The 25,785-nt window shown below is 37.8% G+C and overlaps 3 protein-coding genes across 10 annotated transcripts in view; 1 reads left to right on the top strand and 2 right to left on the bottom strand.

Moving 5' to 3' along the window:
• SHOC2 (SHOC2 leucine rich repeat scaffold protein) overlaps positions 1-450 on the bottom strand; it is a 113,626-nt gene extending 113,176 nt beyond the window's left edge. Inside the window, exon 1 of the mRNA XM_060126831.1 lies at positions 435-450. The gene's annotated coding sequence lies outside the window, so the exon portion shown is untranslated. The remainder of the gene's footprint in view (positions 1-434) is intronic.
• Positions 6-18,152, top strand: BBIP1 (BBSome interacting protein 1). 7 transcript variants are annotated; one of them, XM_060126842.1, is made up of 4 exons: positions 6-25; positions 1,238-1,335; positions 11,957-12,027; positions 16,482-18,152. In XM_060126842.1, exons 3-4 carry the CDS (start codon positions 11,982-11,984, stop codon positions 16,646-16,648), a joined length of 213 nt encoding a protein of 70 aa, XP_059982825.1. In that variant the 5' UTR covers positions 6-25; positions 1,238-1,335; positions 11,957-11,981; the 3' UTR covers positions 16,649-18,152. The 7 variants fall into 7 exon arrangements, with proteins under 7 accessions (XP_059982825.1, XP_059982824.1, XP_059982826.1 ...); XM_060126841.1 differs by lacking the exon at positions 6-25 and adding an exon at positions 260-289; XM_060126843.1 differs by lacking the exon at positions 6-25 and adding an exon at positions 271-289 and having other exon boundaries at positions 1,250-1,335.
• The window catches only part of PDCD4 (programmed cell death 4), a 28,878-nt gene continuing 21,234 nt past the window's right edge, over positions 18,142-25,785 (bottom strand). For both annotated transcript variants that reach the window (XM_060126838.1, XM_060126837.1), the window contains exons 10-12: positions 24,297-24,407; positions 23,479-23,618; positions 18,142-18,871 (exon numbers count right to left, since the gene is read on the bottom strand). In XM_060126838.1, coding sequence (XP_059982821.1) covers positions 18,811-18,871; positions 23,479-23,618; positions 24,297-24,407 — 312 coding nt within the window. In that variant the 3' untranslated portion in view covers positions 18,142-18,810. The remainder of the gene's footprint in view (positions 18,872-23,478; positions 23,619-24,296; positions 24,408-25,785) is intronic.

Here is a 25,785-nt window from a genome sequence, read left to right as displayed (position 1 = left end):
AGCGACGCTACCCAATCAGAGTAAGGTATGGGCGCCTGCTTCCCTCTCTCCGCCCTTTTCCTTTCCTCCGCTCCTCAGCGCGCTCTCTCCCGCCCACAGGGCGCCGCTGGCTAGCTGGGCCACAGAGAGAGCCTCCAGCTGGGTAGAGAGACAACTCTCAATCCGAAGTTACTGTTGACGCTAAGGCAGCCATAACTGATAATGGCATCGGGAGTTTCCGGGCCTACCGTCTCCTGTGTGACGTAGTTTTCCCTTCGCCCAGTTGAGCCGTCTGGGAAGAGAGGCATCTGTAAGTAGGCCCAAAACAGAACCAAACGTGACCAGACATCCCATGTTAAACAAGTTAATTCCTATTCCGGACTACCTGCCCGGGTTCGGGGATAGAGGGAGCAGGTTTCCTGGCCCTTATTCTGCTGGGACGTCTGGTCACTTACTTAGGTGGACAGGAGTTTAGGGCTCCGGAATCCCCTGTCTTGCCCGGAAGTTGCCTTTGACACTTCTGAATGGGGTTATGGCAGAAGGATGGGAATAGCTTGCGCCCCCCCTTGCCCCAGGGAGTACCCATTCTGACAGGAGTGGCGAAGTAAGGTAAGTGTCCCTTGGTCCCGAACCGTGGGTCAGGCCCGAGCAGGCCGAACGGCCCCTGGGAGACAAAGCGCAGATGGGGCTAGCCGAACTCAGAGCCGCTTCCGCTGAAAGAAGGTTTTCTTTCCGGGCTGGCCAGGCGGCGGCCCGCCCCCCACCCCCCTCCGCCCCTTTGAGGTTCCCTGTGGGGTGAGGCGGCTCAACCGGCTCCCGTCGCCGCGCTGCTGCAAGCTGGGACGGGAGGGGCCTGGGTGTGGCCCTTAACTCCCGCGAAGTGGAGCTCCTGACCACGCCCCCGCAAAGTCTGTTACGTACTTTCACCCCCTGACCTTTGAGGAGGGAGAATTCTGGAGCTTGAGGAAATCATTTTCCATTCCCAGCTATAAAGGAAAAAGATGGTTACCCACCACCGCGGCAACACCTCTAAGTCTTATTTTCGCACTTCCTGTCTTCAGATTCTGAATTTTCTCCCTTTTCTTTGTTTCTCCTCCGGTGGGGGTTTGTAAGCATTGACTGCAGCTCTGGATGAAGGTATACTGCCCTAATCCTGCGTGTCTACGGTTTATTAAACAATGTTTGTGAATATTCGTAAAACTATCGTATTAGTTTTATATGGCTCTTTACCAAAATTGTCACATATTATCTCATGTAGTTCCTTCTGTAGGTTTTGAGTCAACAGCTGTGAGTCATCTTGGTAATATCGGGTTGGGTGCCTAAAGCTGCGGGAGAAAGGATCAGGAGAACTTTCAGGTAAACTGAAAATTGTTTATATCCAGGCCAGTCAACAACAAGGGTGCACACCTACCTTCTTTGCTTAGTTTCTTTTTGTATCCTTAGTACTCATGCTCCAGCCAAAATGAACTATGTATTCTTTTCTCTAACAAGGTTTATCACTGAAGCACCAACCTTTTGTGATTCTGTATCCATGTCCTAGTTATAATTGGAGATGTGTTTCCAGATTCTCCCCAGCAGGAAGTAATTTTCTCTGAGCTTACCTAGCACTTTTTGTACCTCTTTTATGACAACCACTATTTTGTATAACAGCTGCTTGTGTTCTTAGCTTCACTACCATATTTACTCCTAAATAGAATGGTTTGTATCAGATTTATCTGCCTGTTACTTTACCCTGCACATGATATTATTTTGATAAATACTGAAAAATGGAATATATTGGGTGTCTCCTGGATGCCCAAGATGTTGCCAGCAAAGTTGAAGGGAACTTCAGTTTATCAGAAATTCAGCATAGTCCCTGTTACTCAACCTTTTCTTAGGCTTCCACTCTGAAGTCTCTTCAAAATGATTTCTTCCCCCCATATTTTATTAAAGAAATATTCATACATTAAAAAGTTTAAAGAATACAATAAACATTCATGTAGGTTTCACCTAGATCCAACAGTTGTTAACGTCGTGCCATATTTATTTCACTCCTTCTCATACACTGTTTGTCACTGAGACATTTGGAAATAGGTTGCAGACACCTATTGTTAGGCAGACATCTCTAAAATTCCCAACATGTATTTCCTAAGAATTATAAAGTTCTCCTGCAAAACATCATTATCACAACTAAGGAAGTTAATAATCCTGTAGTCTTTGAAATTCAATCCGAATGTATGTACATTTTCCCATTTGAACCAAGAATGTCTTTTATACCTTCTCCTCCTTGCAAAAAAGAAACAAAACCAGGATCCAGTCATGGTTTATGTATTGTATTTGGGTATTATAACTCTTTGGCCTTAATCTAGAACAGTTCCCCCATCTCTCTTTCCCTTGTGACATTGTCATTTTGAAGTGTTCAGGCCAGGGGTCTTTTTGAATATCTCCTTTTTTCTTATTTCTTGTAAATCAGAAGTTGGTCTGGAGGTGTGATTAGGTTCAATTTAACATTTTTTGCAAGAATACTTCACAGTATTCATACTTTTCCAATCATGATTAAGTCTTCTCAAATGAAGCTACTTTTACCATACCATGAGCTGCTTGTTAAATCCATCCCACTTCTCAACATACCACCCTTCTATGATATCCTACAAAGAAGAGTTTGGTATTTAATCCTCTTGCCTACGTAGAGTATGAGAGTGCCCTGCAATGGCAACATAGACTGTCTACCTTTTAATAAAGTGTTGCTGCTACTTTGCCTACACTTGGAGCTGATGCAATGTAATCTTCAGCAAAGTGTACTGATGTCAGCATAGTTTCATGAGTTTTCAACTCCTGGCACCCCAGGGACAGTTGATGAAAGATGTGTGGGCCCTGCAATTCAAATACAGATGAATCTTGATGTTATCAAAGCAGAGACTGGGGCAACTGCTGGCCATCTGGCCACATCCAATTTTGGCAATGTTATTTTTCTCCCTGAAACTCTTGCAAGTCCTAATTAGTCCTGGTATTTCTGTGATAGGCTTTTGGTAGCATTCATCAGAGCTTATTAAAAATTGCAAAATCAAGATTATACTTAGCACTTAGTACATTAGGTACAGTCTGTGTCCAATGGATAGAGAAGTGTTTGCAGAATTTACTTCATAATCACAAGAGGAAAACTCCCCAGATTGCCAAGCTTATGTATTCCTTCTATCCTAGACTTATATTTGATCATGAAAGATAAGCAGAAGGAAGAAAATGCACTTAAGGGGACAGAAGAAAATGCTCTGGTAGGGCAAAAATTCTTAGATTGATATAGAATGGTTTTAGCCTTCATATTGAAAGTTAAGTAATGCACTCCTTCAGTCACCTCTTTTGTGTAGAAGAAAATTTGCTCATGGTGGGACTATGAAACAGTTTTAAGTTTACTCCAGATTCAAATAAGGCAAAATAATATACCAATTAAGACCACAGATTTTAGAATCAGACCTGGGTTTCAGGAACAGGCACATTCATTAGCTGGTGACTTTGGACAGTTTACTCATTCTGTTTATCATCTATTAAATGGAGCTGTAAAACCTCTTAGAATTGTTGAACAGAATGAGTCAAACACATAAAATGCTTTATTTTAGCATAGTATATAGTACATGGTATATGGTCAGTGTATGGTAGTTATTAGTAGCTTCTAAAGCAGTCCAATCTGAGTACATTGTAGGCATTAAATATTTATTTATTGGATGAGTGAATGACTTTAAGTTGGTTCTCCAACTTTAATGTGGGGAACTTAATTAAAAATTAGAGATTCTGATTCATGAGTCTGGGAAAGACTCCTGAAGAATCTGTATTTTTAATAATTGTCCAGGGGATTTTGATATAGGTGATCTGAGGTTCAGGCTTTCAGAAATAGTAAAGTATCAAACAATTCTTTATTTCCCCTTCCTTGCATACTATTGAAGTAGGTTTATATCTCTGATGCTGAGAATATAAAAAGTTCTTCAGATACGTTTTTTAAAAAAGGTTTAACCCTTTTTTAAGGGTTAGTAGCTAACAGTTTTAGAACCACTTTCTAGTACTGAATTTTGAAAAAACAAATTATTAGAAAAAGGTATTCTGCATGAGTAGGATATGTCATTTTCTACTAACTTAACAGTAGTGTCTGCTACTGGAATGTAACAGAACCAATGGCATCATCCAGGTTCACCCAAGAAGAGCAGTTCCTGTTCTTAGGCCTAGGCATGTTTCAGAAGACACTGCACATATTATTCACATGAGTCTGGATTAATTAGCCAAATTGAACATGTTGCAACATTTTTCTACCAGCAGATGCCAGATAGCAAAACAAAACAGAATCTACTCTAGTTTCCAACTACATGACATATGATGTTATTTGGCATCTCTGGTTGAACATTATCAATCCAAATTAAGCAGTCTGCTAGCATGTGGTCAACCACTTGAGTGAGAGTGAGCATTACTAATTTGTATCTGCTGAAAACCACGTTTTTTGGGACTCCCTCTTTCACCTTTTTTCATGTTAGTTTACATTCAGAAATCTAATATACGTTTGAAAATTCATCTGTCAGTCAACCACACAAGTCTTGCATAAGACAAAAGATAAATTTTTTCATTTTTGTTCCTGCCATTCCTGCCACCCCCATCGACAACCTGCAGCAGGGAGATTGAACTTACTTAAAAGGAATTAATAAATAGTCACAAAAGAAAAATATCCTTTACTGTATTCTACATAAACAAGGTTGCTTCCAGTGCCTCCCTCGGTTCCCAGAGATTGTATTTTTGCTTCTTAATGCCTATTAATGATAAAAGAGGATCGTTTGGCATGTAATATATTGGCGTGGCTCTGTTTTACTGAAGTTGTGAAGTCAGGTGCCTATAGTTGCCGGGCAGGTAATGTTAAGGGAAACAATAGGCAGTGGTGGGGATTGGAGGACTCCCCATGCTCACCTAAATGGGGCATCACTTCCCAGCCCCAGCCAAATTTTGCCATCTGGGGATATGGACCTGGTGTTACCAGATTTGTCAAGAGGAACTAAAATGTGGACTTAATGTGAAATATCCTGATTTTTTTTTAAATTTTTTTTTTGTTTTGAAATCTCCTGACTTTTAAACATTGGTTCGAATACTTTTTAAACATTAATCAAGCCAGCAAAACATTTAACTGGGTAACACCAAGGGCTACGAGTTTATGACCTCTGTGTTTCTTGCATAAAAACGCAATTGGTACTTTGGTTGAAAATCTCAGAATGCTTTAGAAATGTTTCCTTTTTTGCCGTATTTCAGGTGCATTTACTTCTCTAAGTAAGGTAACAAGTCACTTATCGCCTCCATCAAAAATTAAAGATAGAGGGGCTTCCCTGGTGGCACAGTGGTTGAGAGTCTGCCAGCCGATGCAGGGAACACGGGTTCGTGCCCTGGTCCGGGAAGATCCCACATGCCACGGAGTGGCTGGGCCCGTGAGCCATGGCCGCTGAGCCTGCGCGTCCGGAGCCTGTGCTCTGCAACGGGAGAGGCCACAACAGTGAGAGGCCCATGTACCGCAAAAAAAAAAAAAAAAAAAAAAAATTAAAGATAGACTCTTATGTACACTAAGTGTCTATTTCCTTGATTGCAATTTAAAAGGTTTTTACTCTTTTCCACCAAATTAAAAACTTGTTCACATTTTCTCAGCCTTGAATTATATTAGGAAATAAGTTTTCTTTATTATCATATCTTTAATATATTTAAGAAAAATGGGATTTCCCTGGTGGTGCAGTGCTTAAGAATCTGCCTGCCAATGCAGGGGACACGGATTCGAGCCCTGGTCCAGGAAGATCCCACATGCCGTGGAGCAGCTAAGCCCGTGCACCACAACTACTGAGCCCACGTGCCATAGCTACTGAAGTCTGCGCACATCTAGAGCCCATGCTCCACAACAAGAGAAGCCACTGCAGTGAGAAGCCTGCGCACCGCAACGAAGAGTAGCCTCCACTGGTCGCAACTAAAGAAAAGCCGGCGTGCAGCAACAAAGACCCAACGCAGCCCAAAATTAATTAATTAATTAATTAAATTTAAAGAAAAGAAAGAACAATCCGGTAGCCCATGCTCTTTAAAAGTAAATAATTAAGACAGATTTTTAAAGGAAAACATCTTTAAATAGATCATGCTCTTTTGTAGGTACTGTGGTGTTGATGAGGATTCAGAGGGTTTTTAAGTGTGGGAAGGCACTTAACAGGAAATCTACAACAAGTTTTTTTATTATAGAGGTACGAAAATTAGACATGGAATAATAAATGTCACACTGTATTTCTAAGCACTTTTACATTCACTTTTCATTTGAACCTTGCAACTCAAGACTGGTACTAAACATGTTTTTTATGAGAAAATCAAACCTCCAATTGGTTAGGAAATGTTTTCAATGTCACAAAGCTAATTAGCCAGAGTACAACCCATTTAAAGTATAAACATGGAATATACTGACCCGAAAAAAACAAAAACAAACAAAAATGCCAGTACAAGCTTTTGTTTTAAATCATACATTGGATTATACTGTTGCAGCTTGTTTAAAATACTTGGGATCCTAGAATACTCTGAAGCATTCAATTTCAGAATTTAAAAATGGGGTTTTGTACCATTAGGATAAGCTGGTAAGTTTAGATAAATTAATGGAGGGAAAAAAATGATGAAAAGCTAATGGTGGACTAGAAGTGATAGGCACACCACTTGACCCACAGAATGGCTCTTTTGGGGCTCCTATCAAAGATCAAATATTAGACTAAGGAGACTTTAGTATGACCTAGGAGGAGAGTTTTTAAAACATCCAAATCCTGGCCTGAGCATTTTTAGAAGCTAAGACTTGGCTTTGGCATCCACAGTATGTTTCCATTTTGATATTTCTGATCCATATGTATATGTTTTGAGTTACCGGGAATGGAATTTGGATTTGAGTAATCTATTCCTCTTCTCTGTCTGCCCCCATCTGACTGTAGTCTACATTTTCCAGCTGGCTAGATGAAAATAGAGTACAATTTAAAGCTAACAGTCCTGTTTAGCTATTTAACCCATGATCTTGGTCTCAACAGTATGTTTTCATATAAGCTAATCTATGAAAAATATGCAAAACTTGTAAGCTTTTCAAGTGTTGCTTATTGCTGATTAAGCTTGAGATCTGACAGTTCCAGTGGCAGCATCTTTTAAAAATAAGACTAATGCTATAAAACAAAACCCACAGACAAAAAGTATTTTTTCCTACTAAGAGATTTTTTTTAGCCATTAACTTTATTCTTTATGCTCAGTAATTATATTATTGATGTGTAATTTATTTTTATCGATTTTCACTAATAATTGGAATAACTCAATCCAAAATATTTTAAGTTTTCATTTAAATTTATAAACATTTTTGTGGCAAAGAAGTATGGTAGGATAATTACTAAAATATGTTCAAGCATGAAAACATACATTAAAATAAAATTAAGTGGAGTGGAAATAGAGATGTAGGGAGAAAAAAAGATACAAAATTTCTGACTTAAAAAAGAGTTCTTGGGACTTCCCTGGTGGCGCAGTGGATAAGAATCCGCCTGCCAGTGCAGGGGACACAGGTTCGAGCCGTGGTCTGGGAAGATCCCACGTGCCGCAAAGCAGCTAAACCCGTGCGCCACAACTACTGAGCCTGCGCTCTAGAGCCCGCAAGCCACAACTACTGAAGCCTGCACGCCAAGAGCCCGTGGTCCGCAACAAGAGAAGCCACCGCAACTAGAGAAAGCCCGCGCACCACAATAAAGAGTAGCCCCCGCTCACCGCAACTAGAGAAAGCTCGCGCACAGCAACGAAGACCCAACACAGCCAAAAAAATAAAATTAAATCTTAAAAAAAAAATTTTTTTAAGTTCATTTTTTATTAATGGATGATGGTAGCTATCAGATTGCTATGATATTTTGATTATATTATATATATTTTTAAGGATTAATATGTTATTTTTAAATACGCTGGAAATTTTATCCTTTGTAACTAAACTTATAACAAATTTATATGTCTATCTAGAAATGTGTAAAAGGTGACCTAATTTCTCTGCCTAGTTTTTTCAAAAGGGTTATACAAGGATAAAATTTGAGGACTACTGAACACATTCTTAAGGTTCAGAAGGACACACTAGTGCTCTTGTCCAGTCCCACACCCATAATTTAGTTTGGTTGTCAAAGTAAATCTAGTTTGGTTATCAAACTAAATCTCCCCAGAGATTTCTAACTCGTCCAAGTTGTATGACTAATTTATGTTATCAACATGTGTATGATTGACTTAAAGTACTAATCCTGCCTAGACATAAATGCTTTTCAACTCTCACACCAACAACTTAGTAAAATTTTTCATGACAAAGATTTGGTTTCCCTCTGGGTTCTTTTGTGTTAATTTTAGACATCTAGCTCAAATGCTACAACAGGTTTGGTTCCTTTATCATGATTTTGAAACACATTATCCGTCAAAACCATTATCTCTGGGAGAAATTACAAACTAAAGAAACTGGGGGGAAGGGAAACAGCAGATTATTTTCTAATTACCCAGGCTAAAAGCTTCAAAAAGTGACTAATTGACACTGCATTCTCTAGGCATTAAAAGTTTGGGTTCTATTACTGTAGGAATTTTCTTTTACTTTTTTTTTTTTTGCGGTACGCGGGACTCTCACTGTTGTGGCCTCTCCCGTTGCGGAGCACAGGCTCCGGACGTGCAGGCTCAGCGGCCATGGCTCACGGGCCCAGCCGCTCCGCGGCACGTGGGATCCTCTCGGACCGGGTCACGAACCCGTATTCCCTGCATCGGCAGGCGGACGGACCCTCAACCACTGCGCCACCAGGAAAGCCCCATTTTACTTTTGCAATTTGATGTTTTCTCTTAAAATACGGCTTGCCCATCTGTATCATTTTAAAATCTGGCATAGTACTCCATGGTATGGTGGTTCCGTGATTTATTTGACCTGTGACATGTGCCTGAATGCAGTGCCCTAATGAACATTCTTATTCTTATATCTTTACACACTCATGCTTTGTTTCTTTAGTGAGCATTACTAGTAGAAGGTTTGGGTCAAAGAAAATGTGCATATTTAGTTTTAGTAGATACTACAAAATATTAAAAGATACTATAAATTATCCCTCTAAAAAAGCTGTACCAACAAACCCGCCCACCAATAGAGAGTGTCCATTACCCTATACATTCCCTAACTGAATACTAGGCTTCTGATTTTCTTGCAATCTCGAAAGATACAACACACACACCAAAATGAGACCACAATGATTTTCACTTTCTTAATGAGGCTATAATGATTTTCCTGTTCAAATTGTAATCACCACAACACCCAGCCCTCCTAAATCCCCTTAAACTATTTTATTTTCTATAACACTTACTACCATTATGTTATTTGTTTCTCTCCCCATACTCTAGACTGTAAGCTCTGAAAGAGCAAACATTTTTTTCTCTTTTGTTCACTAATGAATGGTGCCTGGCACATGGTAGACACTCACATATTTATTGAATTGAATGATGTGGCACTTGAATAATACACATGAATTTCATCCCCAGCTGATATATTTCTTCTTTGGCCCATCTATCCCTGGTGGTACACACATATTACCTTACCAATTAGAAAGTACCCTTAGGGGTAGCCACAACTCCTTAGGGTGCATCACACCAGGCAAAACACCCATGCTTGGCTATTAGAAGATACCCTGGAGAAGGATATAAATGCTCCTTCCTACGCTGGGCTCCCTGGGCAGTTGATTATCAAGACAGTGTAGCCTTGGCAGTGCTGGGCATCCAACCACCACCTTACTTATTTTAGCCCTCCCTTCCTGTTCCTCTCCTGCCAATGCCTAGGGGGGCCTAGGAACAAGAATCAACCCTAGCAAAGTAGACACTCCACCCAGGCAAGTGACAGCACTGATCTTCCCCACACCAGGCCCAACCCACTCCCTACAAGGCCTTTGGCTCCACACCCTTTCCAGTAACAATGGAAGCTTACTCAGAGAACTAAGGTTTGGTAGGGCACCAAGCTTCATTGTTTTCCGCAAGCCAGATTTTGGATGTGAAAGAGGTATAAAGAAGAGATAGCAAAAGATAGTGATTAAATTCTGAGTAACTAGAGTTGCTACTCTAAAACAGCTAAGAGTTAAGTATTTGTTCATCCATCATTTTATCATTTTGGTGATTAAAAATTTGGTGATATAAAAACCCTTAGGGCTTTCCTGGTGGCACAGTGGTTGAAAGTCCGCCTGCCGATGCAGGGGACACAGGTTCGTGCCCCGGTCCGGGAAGATCCCACATGCCGCAGAGCGGCTGGGCCCATGAGCCATGGCTGCTGATCCTGCGCGTCCGGAGCCTGTGCTCCGCAACAGGAGAGGCCACAACAGTGAGAGGCCTGCATACCGCAAAAAAAAACCCCTTAGATGCTATGCATTTCTCTCACATTCATCAACATTTATAATGTCTATCCTCCCTTTCAGTAGCATATCATGTCAGATTTGTACCAAATAAGGGCCTAATGAATATTTTCATTGTGTTATACTTAATGGAGAGGCTAAGTATTGTTTGTTATAGTTGTATTCAGGCTACTCAGAGATCTGCAATATTACAAACCTTCAACAACAACAACAAAAAAGAATGAACACTAGTTACCACTGGCAGGCCTAAGTAACAAGAAGGAAAGAATGTGTCAGAAGGAGAAGCTGTGCATTCTGAGTAAATTGTATATTGCAGTTATCTCAGATTCTAGGTAGTGATGAGTTGCTTTATTCCTGGTCCATTCCCTGCTTCATCTTCATTCCCAGAGAGAGCAGTATAGGGGTAAGTTTCAGTGACAGTTGTGGAAAGCAGATAGAGCTTCCTCAGGAACTTTAGATCTTCCAGAATAGGAATTTGAACAAGAAGGGGAAGAGGCTTGGTGGATGGGGAGTATGAAGCTTTTTTTAGGAATGTCAAAGTAGAGGTAATGGGAATAACTAAGACCAGAAGCAGCTTCACTTGATTATAACTAATTTGCAGTGGGTGGTAAAGGCAGGCACCAAGCCAGCATCACCACATTATAAATAATCTTTCTTCTGTGGTGGTGATGTTGTGAAAGATATACAGTGAGTTGCATCAGTATGGCGAAATATCACAAAATGGGTGGGACTGTCTAGAGTAGCATCTGTGTTTGGAAAGGGGTCATGCTACAAGTTACAGTCCAGAACACCTTGAATATATATAACATGGCATAAACTGGGATGTAACACTGGGAACGGTTGTAATCAGCCAGAGATGACATATATGCTGGGATATTCATAACAAAATACTCACGTGAGTGTATTCACTGATTCTTCAGCATAGAGTATCTCTGTATTAGAGGAAAATAAACTGAGAGCACACCTCGCTTCTGGTATCCAAGAGCCAATTTCACCTGTTTGTGTTACTTCCTTACAAATTGCAGCTATGTAGCCAGTAACTGATCCTTAAGATGCTTTTTGTCATTATAGCAAAGGAATTAAAGTAGAAACTGGCTGTTAGTTACTGAAGGAAGTGGGGATGTTAGGCAGTATTTACATACTACCTCCTCCTTTCCCTAACAGTCTGCCTTACCCCACCTCCCAAATGGTCATGTCTTTTACATCACCCACCATTCAGGGGAGATGCTATCAGCTGCACATAAATCCCTTTGGTTTTCCTCAGCTGGATAGATAACTATTGGATAATTTACCTTTGCCTGAAAAACTTAAGCCCAATTTTCACTAGGAGGGGAAAAATTTAGAACATGCAGCCTTCCAATTACCACCACCACTTATGAATGAAAGTTGACAAGATCTGCATGCTTATATGAACTATCTCAACCTTGTTTCAATGAAAAGACTCACAGGTAATTAATGGGAAAATTATGCAAGGATAGGATAGTTCATTTTCTATAGGAATTGTGATTTTCTTAAACTACAATGGAAATATCTATCTCAAGCAATATGCTTTGGTAATTCATTCTTGAATAGTACTAATAATTGTTTTCTTATTGAAGGAAGAAACTATCCAACAATTCAGATATGGCAGAAATGAAGTCAATGTTCCGGGAAGTTCTTCCAAAACAAGGTATCTAAGTTACAAATACTTAGGTCATAGAATATTGTAGGAACCTAAAAACTAATAGGCAGTGTCATGTAGCAAGCTCAATAGCTAAATATCTGAAACTATTTTGTGTTCTATACACCACACATACTCTCCACCTTTACTATGCTTTTGTCATGAGTAGGTTGTAAAGGAGTAATCCATTGCCTCCCCGCCCCCACTAGTAAAAGGATGTAAAATGACAGTTGGATTGTTTCTTAAATGTAGAAATTCTGTTACACTCAAGATTGCAGATTACAATAAGGAATTTCCAGTGGAAAAAAATAGCACCATAATTTACCATAATACTAAATAAGGTCTGAAAATGGGGGAAAAGAAACCTAAATCAAACAATGTAGCAAAAGCCGAATTACAATTACATTCAGTAATTTGAGTATTCATGTTAATACCATACTTTACTACATATTTGTTGTTGTTGTATTTCCATTTCTTTTTTTTATTGAAGTATAGTTGATTTACAGTGTTGTGTTACAGGTGTATCGCAAAGTGATTCAGTTATACATACATATATATCTACTTTTTTTCAGATTCTTTTCCCTTATAGGTTATTACAAAATATTTAGTATAGTTCCCTGTGTTATACAGTAGGTCCTTGGTGTTTATTTTATATATAGTAGTGTGTATATGTTTATTCCAAACTTCTAAGTTATCCCTCCCACACCTTTCCCCTTTGGTAACCATAAGTTTGTTTTCTGTGTCTGTGGGTCTATTTCCGTTTTGTATGTAAGTTTATTTGTATCATGTTTTTTAGATTCCACATATAAGCAATATCATATGATATTTGTCTTTCTCTGACTTACTTCACTTAGTATGAAAGTATCTAGGTCCATCCATATTGCTGCAAATGGCATTATTTCATTCGTTTTTATGGTTGACTAATATTCCATTGTGTGTGTGTGTATATATATACACACACATATATATATACACACACACACATATATATACCACATCTTTATCCATTCATCTGTCAGCGTACATTTAGTTTGCTTCCATGTTCTTGGCTATTGTAAATAGTGCTGCAGTGAACATTGGGGTGCATGTATCTTTTTCAAATTATGGTTTTCTTCAGATATATGTCCAGGAGTGGGATTGCAGGATCATATGGTAGCTCTATTTTTAGTTTTTTAAGGAAACTCCATGCTGCTCTCCGTAGTGGCTGTACCAATTTACATTCCCACCAACAGTGTAGGAGGGTTCCTTTTTTTCGACACCCTCTCCAGCATTTATTATTTGTAGACTTTTTGATGATGGCCATTCTGGACAGTGTGAGGTGATACCTCATTATAGTTTTGATTTGCATTTCTCCAATAATTAGTGAAGTTGATCATTTTTTCATGTGTCTATTGGCCATCCGTATGTCTTTGGAGAAATGTCTATTCAGATCTTTTGCCCATTTTTTGATTGGGTTGTTTGTTTTTTTGATATTGAGTTGTATTAGGTATTTGTATATTTTGACGATTAATCCCTTGTCAGTCTCATCATTTGCAAACATTTTCTCCCATTCTGTAGGTTGTCTTTTTGTTTAGTTTATGGTTCCCTTTGCTGTGCAAAAGCCTTTAATTAGGTCCCATTTGTTCATTTTTGTTTTTATTTACATTACTCTAGGAGACAGGTCCAAAAAGATATTGCTGCAATTTATGTCAAAGACTGTTCTGCCTGTTTTCCTCTAGGAGTTTTATAGAATCAGGTCTTACATTTAGGTCTTTAATCCATTTTATTTTTCTGTGTGGTGTTAGAGAATGTTCTAATTTCATTCTTTTACATGTAGCTGTCTAGTTTTCCCAGCACCACTTACTGAAGAGTGTCTTTTCTCCGTTGTATATTCTTGACTCCTTTGTCATAGATTAATTGACCATAGGTGAGTGGGTTTATTTCTGGGCTTTCTATCCTGTTCCATTGATCTGTATGTCTGGTTTTGTGCCATACCATACTGTTTTGATTACTGTAGCTTTGTCATATAGTCCGATGTCAGGGAACCTGATTCCTCCAACTCCGTTTTTCTTTCTCAAGATTGCTTTGGCTATTCAGGGTCTTTTGTGTTTACACACAAATTTTAAAATTTTTTGTTCTAGTTCTGTGAAAAATGCCATTGCTAATTTGATAGGGATTGCATTGACTCTGTAGATTGGCTTGCATAGTATAGTGATTTTGACAATAATGACTCTCCTAATCCAAGAACATGGTATATCTTTCCATCTGTTTGTGTCATCTTTGATTTCTTTCATCCCTGTATTATAGTTTTCAGAGTTAGGTCTTTTGCCTCCCTAGATGGGTTTATTTTCCTAGGTATTTTATTCTTTTTGATGTGATGGTAAATTGGATTATTTCCTTATTTCCTCTTTCTGATCTTTCATTGTTAGTGTATAGAAATACAACAAATTTCTGTGTATTAATTTTGTATCCTGTGACTTTACTGAATTCATTGATGAGCTCTAGTATTTTTCTGGTAGTGTCTTTAGGATTTCCTATGTATAGTATCATGTCATCTGCAAACTGTGACAGCTTTGCTTCTACCTTTCCAATTTGGATTCCTTTTATTTCTTTTTCTTCCCTGATGGCTGTGACTAGGACTTCCAAAACTATGTTGAATAAAAGTGGCAAGATTGGGCATCCTTGTCTTGTACCTGACCTTAGAGGAATGCTTTCAGCTTTTCACCGTTGAGTATGTTAGCTGTGGGCTTGTCATATATGGCCTTTATTATGTTGAGGTATGTTCCCTCTATGCCCAATTCCTGGAGAGTTTTTTTTTATCATAAATGGATGTTGAACTTTCAGAAGCTTTTTCTGCATCTATTGAGATGATCGTGTGGCTTTTATTCTTCAATTTGTTGATGTGGTATATGGCACTGATTTGCAGATATTGAAAACTCCTTGCTTCCCTAGGATAAATCGCACTTGATCATGGTGTATGATCCTTTTAATATATTGTTGGATTCAGTTTGTTAGTATTTTGCTGAGGATTTTTGCATCTGTGCTCATCAGTGATACTGGCCTGTAATTGTCCTTCTTTGTGGTATCTTTGTGATACCTGTGGTTTTGGTATCAGGGTGATGGTGGCCTCATAGAAGGAGTTTGGAAGTGTTCCTTCCTCTGCAATTTTTTGGAATAGTTTCAGAAAGACAGGTGCTAACTCTTCTCTGAATGTTTGGTAGAATTCACCTGTGAAGCCATCTGGTCCTGGACTTTTTTCAGGGGTATTTTAATCACAGATTCAATTTCAGTGCTTGTAATTGGTCTGTTCATATTTTCTATTGCTTCCTGGTTCAGTCTTGGGAGATTGTACTTTTCTAAAAATGTCCATTTCCTCTAGGTTGTCCATTTAATTGGCATATAGCTGCTTGTAACTTCTCCTTTTTCTAGTTTTACTGATTTGGGCCCTCTCCCTTTTTCTTGATGAGTCTGGCTAAAGGTTTATCAATTTCATGTATCTTTTCAGAGAACCAGCTTTTAGTCTCATTAATCTTTTCTATTGTTTTTGTTAACGTCCCAAGCAAGATGTTAGCCTTCAGATGAGTACTCTTGTATATGTTTGCCACCAGCCTTTATGTCCTGAGAACCAGTCACCTCACACCTCCCCAGCAGACCCTCCAAGACCAGCAGGTCCATCTTGCCCAGGCTCCTATCAAATCACTGCACTTTTGCCCTGCGTCCCAGGGCACACAATACCTGGTATGTGTGTTCCAAGAGTGGAGAGTCTGTTTCCCCCAGTCCTATGGAGCTCCTGCATTCAGGCGCTACTGACCTTCTAAGCCAAATGCCCTGAGGGCTCCCCTCCTGATGCCAGACCCCGGGGCTAGGGAGCCTGACATGGGGCTCAGAACTCTCAATCCTGTGGGAGAACTTCTGCAATGTAACTGTTCTCTGGTTTGTGGGTTACCCACCCTGGGGGGTATGCGATATGATTCTATTGCAAGTGTGACCCTCCTGCCATCTCACTGGGTTTCTGCCTTATGTGTTTGGATGTATCTTTTTTGATAGGTTTCAGTTTTTTTTATCGACGGTTGTTCAGCATTGTGATTTTGGTGTGCTCACGAGAGGGGGTGAGCTCAAGGTCCTTTTACTGTGCCATCTTGTTCCTCCTCTTATTTTTATGTACATTGTATTTCCCCCCAATTTTTTTTTTGAGATTAAACGTTTGACACAAAAAGTTGTCTCATTGTAGCTTAGGATCTTAAAAAATTCAATACCTTATGAACGTCCTAGTATTAAATGTTGCTTTTATATTGAAGATATGCTGTAGGGTAAATGTTGCTTTTATATTTTTATACTGAAGATACACTGGGGGGGGGGGACTATGAGAACAAGAGATTTTTCAACGTCAATGGATTAAGTTTTTACACCTTAATTCTAGCTGCAACTCCAAACCACCAAACAGCTGTGTTATCTCACTCCAATTCTTTCTTTTTATACTTTAGGGCAGTTGTCTGTAGAAGATATAACCACAATGGTGCTGTGTAAACCCAAACTTTTACCCCTAAAATCTCTGACTCTGGAAAAACTGGAGAAAATGCAGCAAGCAGCACAGGATACAATTCGCCAACAGGAAATGGCAGAAAAGGAAAAACCGCAAATAAGTCACTGAATGATAACTTAGCACTTCTGCAGAACACCCTCCATTTTCCTTATTATTAACAATAGCTAGAAAATAACCTGCATCTGTATGCTGAAAGCACTATGTATTAATAAAACAGATTTTATTCCCATAACATAAAAATAACCAAGATTAATAAAACTTGGATTGTGAATTTAAACACTCCGATTTGGGGCTTCCCTGGTGGCACAGTGATTAGGAATCTGCCTGCCAGTGCAAGGGACACGGGTTCGTGTCCCGGTCTGAGAAGATCCCACATGCCACGGAGTGGCTAGGCCCGTGAGCCACAACTACTGAGCCTGCGCGTCTGGAGCTTGTGCTCCACAATGGGAGAGGCCGCGACAGTGAGAGGCCTGCGCACCACGATGAAGAGTGGGCCCCGCTCACCGCAACTGGAGAAAGCCCTCGCACAGAAACGAAGACCCAACACAGCCAAAAACAAATATAAAATAATTACAACAAAAAACACTCCAGTTTGTACTAAACAGAAGCAATTTTAAAACTTTGAACCCAGATTTTGGTTTTTTTTTAACCCAAGTTTTTAGAACTGCCAATTATTGTTCACCATTCCCATCAATTTTCTAGATAACATTCTTAGGCACAAGTCAGTAAATGCACCTTTTATAGTCAGAGAATCCTGTAAATGTTTATTAAAAACTGAATTTGAAGAATTTTGTGTCATGACACATTTAAGGCTATCTTGCCTGACCAACTGATACTACTAGTAATGACAAAACTGTATTTCTTAAACAAATTTAATTTTTAAGAAACCCTCATCTATCCAGTAGTTACCTAAGCTTTTAATTATACTGATTTTACAGACTTACCTGGCCACCTTTGTCTTCCAGGTATCAAACACAATTTTAAAACCCTAAAAATGGAAATTAATATGGACTTGAAAGAGCCCATGAAGTAAATATGAACATAAAATTGGAAGTTTTCGTTCTAAAAGACTGTAGCTAAACCTGTAATGCGTATGTTCTAAGAATACCTCTGTGAATTCTCAATATAATTCTTGGTTGGTTTGCGGCAGTCGGTATCAGACAATTTAAATTAGTATGGACCTTGAGGCCTTGCTGAGTATTTAGGCTTGGCAAAAGAGGTCAGAAATGTGATCATTCTTTAGATAACTTATTTATTGGTAACTATTTTCTCAGACACTGGGTAAATGTAAAACTATGAATCTTTGAAGAATAATTTTTTGTAACACAAGCATTACTTGGTAATAGAACTTAAGAATTATGAAAGGTATATATGTTTTAGAAATTTCATTAAGCTCTAGATAAGATCAAAAACAGGTAAGTGTGCAAGTATTTCCCACCAAGTATAATATTAAAATAATTCATTTACTACTGTACTCGTTTTAAAAGTTTTCTAGGAGCAAAGTTTAAAATTCACTAGGTTCAAACATGCTCTTTTATATGATTTAAAATTTGTTGTGTGAAATATGTTTTTTGAAAGCCCTAAAATAAAGGTACTCCCAATAAAGAATCAACACTGCTTCACATGTTTTATTTTGTCATACATTCTTCTAGAACTGGGTTCATTCGTCCAGTTTTGTAGAAAAATAGATGTTCCAGCCACCATTTACTTAACTGTCTAGTCTTTAAGACCGAGCAATGTTCCCTGGAAAGATGAATAAGTCTCATAACTAAGTCATTTTTTTAAAATTCTTTAAGACAAAGGAATAACTTTTTTTTTGTTTTTTTTTACTCCCAAAGCACAGTATTTCAACAGCAGCAGCCAACATGGGGTTTTAGCAGCTTAACTTTACCCCCTAAATAAAGCTTTGTATAAACCAGTGATTTTACTACAAAAACACTGTCCTTGAAAGAAAGGAGTGGCAGTCAGACATCAATGCAAAACTTGGAATGATTATGTCATAAACATGGCACTTAAAAAAGGTAGCTTATGAGAATATCCCACTTAAGAAGTGGTTACTTTTCTGTCCCTCCTTTACACGCTCAAAAAAGAAAAAGAAAAAACACTTACTTTAAAAATTTCCCTTAAATGTAAGTTTACAAAATTTCAAAAATGCCTTGTACCCAAAACAAGTGCTAAAAAAAAAAAAAACCAAAAAACTGTGCTAACAACTCTTACAATTCAGATATATATATTTTTTATAACATCTAAGACTGCAAGAGTTCTTATATTCAGTAGCTCTCTGGTTTAAGACGACCTCCATCTCCTTCACTTACAAAACGTTTTCTGCCCCTGCAATGAAAAGAACACAAACATGAAAACAGATACAAATTCTGACTACAGTCAACTAAAAGAATTTAAAACTTCATCTTTTTTGGTTATTCATTAATTTCCAAAGCAATCTACAGATTCAATGCAATCCCTATCAAATTACCAATGGCATTTTTCACAGAACTAAAACAAAAAATTTCACAATTTGTATGGAAACACGAAAGGCCCTGAATAGCCAAAGCAATCTTTAGAAACAGAGCTGGAGGAATCAGGCTCCCAGACTTCAAACTATACTACAAAGCTACAGTAATCAAGATAGTATGGTACTGGCACAAAAACAGAAATATAAATCAGTGGAACAGGATAGAAAGCCCTGAGATAAACCCACGCACATATGGTCACCTTATCTTTGATAAAGGAGACGAGAATATACAATGGAGAAAAGACAGCCTCTTCAGTAAGGGGTGCTGGGAAAACTGGACAGCTACATGTGAAAGAATGAACTTAGAACACTCTCTAACACCATACACAAAAATAAACTCAAAATGGATTGAAGACCTAAATGTAAGGCCAGACACTATCAAACTCTTAGAGGAAAATATAGGCAGAACGCTCTATGACATAAATCACAGCAAGATCCTTTTTGACCCACCTCCTAGAGAAATGGAAATAAAAACAAAAATAAACAAATGGGACCTAATTAAAGCTTTTGCACAGCAAAGGAAACCATAAACAAGACCAAAAGACAACCCTCAGAATGGGAGAAAATATTTGCAAATGAAGCAACTGACAAAGGATTAATCTCCAAAATTTACAAGCAGCTCAGGCAGCTCAATATCAAAAAAACAAACAACCCAATCCAAAAATGGGCAGAAGACCTAAATAGACATTTCTCCAAAAAAGATATACAGATTGCCAACAAACACATGAAAGAATGCTCAACATCATTAATCGTTAGAGAAATGCAAATCAAAACTACAATGAGATACCATCTCACACCAGTCAGAATGGCCATCAAAAAAATCTAGAAACAATAAATGCTGGAGAGGGTGTGGAGAAAAGGGAACCCTCTTGCACTACTGGTGGGAATGTAAATTGATACAGCCACTATGGAGAGCAGTATGGAGGTTCCTTAAAAAACTACAAATAGAACTACCATATGACCCAGCAATCCCACTACTGGGCATATACCCTGAGAAGACCATAATTCAAAAAGAGTCATGTACCACAATGTTCACTGCAGCTCTATTCACAATAGCCAGGACATGGAAGCAACCCAAGGGTCCATCAACAGATGAATGGATAAAGATGTGGCACATATATACAATGGAGTATTACTCAGCCATAAAAAGAAACGAAATTGAGTTATCTGTAGTGAGGTGGATGGACCTAGAGTCTGTCATACAGAGTCAAGTAAGTCAGTAAGAGATAAACAAATACCATATGCTGACACATATATATGGAAGCTAAAAAAAAGGTCATGAAGAACCTAGGGGCAAGATGGGAATAAAGACACAGACCTACTGGAGAATGGACTTGAGGACACGGAGAAGGGTAAGGGTAAGCTGGGACAAAGTGTGAGAGTGGCATGGACATATATACACTACCAAATGTAAAACTAACAGCTAGTGGGAAGCAGCCAAATAGCACAGGGAGAACAGCTCAGTGCTTTGTGACCACCTAGAGGGGTGGGATGGGGGGGGAGGGAGACGCAAGAGGGAAGAGATATGGGGATATAATAATATGTATCACTGATTCACTTTGTTATAAAGCAGAAACACACCATTGTAAAGCAATTATACTCCAATAAAGATGTTAAAAAAAAAAAAAACAAATTCTGACTACAGTCAACTAAAAGAATTTAAAACTTCATCTTTTTTGGTTATTCATTAATTTTTGAAGGGGTGTATTGTCATTTATATTTTTAAAAGTCAGCATTCCTCTAAGTCTTTTGAAAAGACTTCCCCTGATACGTATCCTAGAACATATCAAATGAACTGCTTAATCTGAGCAGTTTTTAGTTAAATAAAAGCTTGATGATTGAAATAAGTTCACTGTCCAAATGAAGTCATGTAAAAAAAAAAATTAAAATATAAATAAGGCAAACATTATTATGCTGTTTGGAAATTTAATACAAACATGCCTCAAAATTATTGTGGGTTCAGGTCCAGATCACCACAATAAAGTGCTATCACATTACAATCACATGAATTTTTTGGTTTCCTGAATATAAAACTATGTTTACACAATACTGTGGCCTATTAAGTGTGCAATAAGCATTATGTCTAAAAACCCAATGTACATATCAAAATTTAAAACTACTTTATTGCTGAAAAATGCTAATTATTATCCGAGCCTTTAACAGGTCATTAATCTTTTTGCTGGTGGAGGGTTAGAAATACTGAGAACTACCAAAATGCAACACAGACACAAAGTGAGCAAATGCTGGTTGGGAAAATGGCACCAACAGACTTGTCAACGCTGGGTTGCCACAAACCTTCAATTTGTAAAAAACACAGCATCTGCAAAGCACAATGAAATGAGGTATGCCTGTATTTATTTCTAGTATGTCATTAATATTATTTGAAAGCTGAACACTGAACCAAATAGGAAACACCAACATGACTGGGAATTATGCAAACTAGAGCTACGGAAGCTATCAAAATATCTATGTTTAAAAATGTTTAATTTTTTTCTCAGATATAGAAAAGCCATAACCTGAATGTGGAAAAACAGAGTCCAGTTAATTCCAGTATATGCCCCTTTTTAAAAAATATTTACTTATTTATTTATGTTCTTTTTTTTTTGGCTGTGTTGGGTCTTCATTGCGGCATGTGGACTTGTCTCATTGCAGCACGCAGGCTTCTCTCTAATCGTGGCATGCGCTAGTTGTGACTCGTGGGCTCCAGGACGCATCAGCTCTGTAGCTGTGGTGCGTGGGCTCCAGGGTGCATGGGCTCTGCAGTCACGGCGTGCAGGCTCCACAGCACGTGGGCTCTGTAGCTTGCGGCACGCGGGCTCTTGTTGAGGCACACGAGTTCAATAGTTGTGGTGTGCGGGCTTAGTTGCCCCGCAGCATGTGGGATCTTAGTTCCCCGACCAGTGAATGAACCCATGTCCCCTGCATTGTAAGGCGGATTCTTTACCACTGGACGTCCCATATGGAAGTCCCATATGCCCCATTTTGAGATTTCTGCTATTTCAAACTCAAGAGACCTTCCTCTATAATGTAACCACACACTAGCTACATGTAGTGACAGCAGCCCAAGAGGAACAGTTGAACAGCAGCCTAAAGCAGTAAGTGCTAAACAGAACTTGAGCAGGATTAGCCCTTATTATTCTCTGACCCTAGACCAATACACACAGGCATTCAAGGTCACACATAAATGTGCACTCCGTCCACATAAGCAAAAGGATAGAGATAAAAAGTGAAAGTTCTATGGAATACATAGAAGGTTTAGACATCTCTTCAAATGATCCTTGAAAGTAAAGCCACAATAGAAGTAACTAGTTAGACCTTTGAATAGAGGCTGAAAAACTTTTTAAAAGAGCCAGTGCCAAAGTTAACCCCTTTTCATACTAAGTCTAAATGTAAACCAGCTATATTTTCCTGAACGTAAAGGCTTCACACTATAATATTAGGAGATCAAGGCTGGAAATGAAGCAGCAAGTAGCAGAAAGCCTTGCCAAAGCTGGCAGTTGTTACTGATGTATACCACTTCACACATCAGTACATCAATGATGCCATCACCAAAGTAGAGATCTACATTTTCAAACATTTTTATCAAAGCCATTAAAATGTATATTCCACCATTATCTTTTTCTTCTCTCTTAATGGCTTCTAAACTTTGTAGAGCAAAGGACACTATCGGGAAGTATTTTTTGAGATTTAATTCTCACAGTGCACTTAAATAAAAATACATAAAGACTGAAACTTCTTCATATAAAAATTACAAAAACTTAAAATATAAAACAGACCCAGACCAGAGGGTTAGCTGTTGCTAAACTTTTATATCTATTACAATACAAACTTCATTATAAGCTTTAACAATAACAAAAAAAATTCATCAACTCCTAAGGAGTTTGAACCTAGCAGCACATATATAATACCTCCAAAAGAATCACACACACACTTTCTAGAGCGGTAAAATCCAATCAGTCCCAATTCTCCATTCTATGAGGGAGCAAAAGGAACCCACATGAAATACAGGAACGAACCTAGATCTTAAAAGCCAGAAAAAGTCTGGATCCATCCTTGGCTTCTACCGTGACCTTAGAAAAGGTACATTACACTGCCGTAAGCCTCAATTTTTTCATCTCACTGGTGATATCTACTCTGAAATAATATTTAAACCACTTAGAACAGAGCCTGGTACACAGAACTACTCCACAAAATTATTTTCCTTCCAATGAACTGTGGCTTCATGAGGTAGTCCTATACAGATTTACAAGAGAACAAAATAAGCTTCACCCTTGTTTCTCCATAAATTCAGATGATTTTCACTGATGAGTGACTTCAGGGAAGATACTATTATTTTTCAGACACAGCTGGAATAACAGAAAATTAGCTTAGCCCTCCCAAGCACCTCAGCCAGTATTTCACGTTGAGAAAGTAATAAAGAAAGTACCTTGAGGGACAAAGATCTCTGAGTTGTCTGGAAATTATTCCAGCCTGAAAACATTCTTCTACAAATCGCTCAAGCACAGAGTATGAATGTGGGACATCCAGATTAATGTCTGGAATTTCACTGTAAATTCTCTCATAACCCTAAAAACAATGGAATTACATACAGAGTTGTTAGCCCATATAAAATACATAATGCCATACAATCCATCACTATTATCAATCTATATTTAAGGCCAAATGTTCATATAATTAGACTGCAGTCAGATCCTAACCTCGAAAAGTACAAAGAGTAAGTCTATTTTTTTACAGAATATTTTCTTTAAAACTGTTCTCTCAAAAGAGCTTCAGGCAGACATTAGACGTTGGACACATTTCTTCCCCATCTACTTCTCTATAATACATTTACTACATTTTTAAAAAATAAAAGGCAAGTAAGAACCTCACCAATATTTAATAACAATGCATACAATTTTAAATAGGAATAAATTAAGTACTTTATAAATTTGTTAGAAATTCATGTTTCTCTCTAGATATAAAAAAGAAATTATCGTATCTTAGAACTGTTGAAGAACACATACACATCACATTTTTCAAAATACAGGTTCAAAAATACTGGAGTATTTATTACTTTCCAGGAAATAGTTATAAGAGGTTCAAACATAAACAGTACCATTAATATATATATATATATATATATATATAGGCATAATATTACTACACAAGCCTAAAAGAAAATTCATTGACAATTCGTAATCTGTATTCAATCATATATATTTAAGATGTAAGCCTAAAAATTGTTCAAAATAATGTTATACTTACTCTTTTCATTTGGTCTAGAGTAATGGTAGAAGATTTCCAAAGAGATTTTAATAAGTCCAAAATCATTTTAAATGTACTTTCTCCAGTTGACTCTAAAACCATTACAATGGCCTAAAAATGGAATAAATGATTGAATTATTGCTCATTTTCATATAAGAAACTACTCCTAAAATCTATCAGCTCTCATCTCTAATATGTGTATATATATGTATAGATGAGGATGATTATAATTTTTGTGACTTTGTTTGAATAAAAAAAATCCAACAAGGACTCAGAAGCAAAAAATATACAAATTAATTATCACTGCAAAGTAAAGGAGCTGTTGCAGTGGAGCATTACTGGACTGAGTGTCATATGACATAATATGAGTGTGTTTCATATTCAGTAGTTGTAATCATTGTTGCTTTTGTTGCGATCATCCATTTACAATGCTTGGTGTCAGTTTATTTATCTCTTGTAAAAATAAAATACAGTGTGTGTGTCGGGGGGGAAATAAATAAATAAATAATAAAAGATGAGGAAACTAATACTTTAAAAGTTAAAATGAATCACTCAAAAGCACACAGATGAGAAGTGCAAGGCTAAGATTTAAATCTAGAACTGCTAAACATTATCTAAGTACTTTTCATTTAACTCAAACCTCCTGGCATTATCATTATCTGAGATAAAATGACAGATGCTATATAGAAATTAAAGCCAATGCATTGTGTTAACATATTGCCAAACATCTAATACAATATGTTAAGGGGGCATATTCTGGAATGAAAACATTATTTTAATAAAGATATTATAAAATAAAGGAAAAATCTGGAAAGTACATATCATGAATATGAATGTTTTTATAAAGTTAAAAATACTCTTACTGTATGATCCAGAAATTCAACACCTAGGTATTTACCTGAGAAAAATGAAAAGATATGTCCACACAAAACCTGTGAGTGAATATTTATGACTGCTTTTTTTTAATAATCACTCAAACTGGAAACAATATGGTAGGTCTATTCAATGGAATATCACCCAGCACTAAAAAGTGAATTTACTGTTACATAAAATGACATGGACATATCTTAAAAGCATTATGCTACCTGAAGAAGGTCAGACACACAGTATGATTCCATTTATATGACTGATAGTCTGGGAAAGGCACAACTATAGGGACAAACATTAGATTAGTGGTTACCAGGAGATGATAGTGGTAGGGGAGCAGGTTAGCCCCAAACTTTTGGAAGTGATGGAAATGTTCCATATTCTGAGATAGTGATTATGTGACTTGATACATTTGTCAAAACTTCATTGAACTGCACAGCTAAAGAGTATATTTTACTCTAAATTATACCTTGATAAAAAAAGAAAAAATTGTAAAACCCTCTCCCCCTTAATATTAAAATTTTTAAAAGAAAACAAAAATGTATGTTATTAAAGAAGCATTATGTCACTGTGGTGCAAAAACGAACACTTAATAATTCTTTTTGGAATGTCAAAGTAATCT

The sequence above is a fragment of the Lagenorhynchus albirostris genome, chromosome 16, assembly GCF_949774975.1.
Source record: "Lagenorhynchus albirostris chromosome 16, mLagAlb1.1, whole genome shotgun sequence".
In the NCBI taxonomy this organism is placed as follows: domain Eukaryota; kingdom Metazoa; phylum Chordata; class Mammalia; order Artiodactyla; family Delphinidae; genus Lagenorhynchus; species Lagenorhynchus albirostris.
The sequence above is the reverse complement of the archived record's forward strand: the minus strand, read 5'-3'. Positions and strand labels throughout refer to the sequence as shown.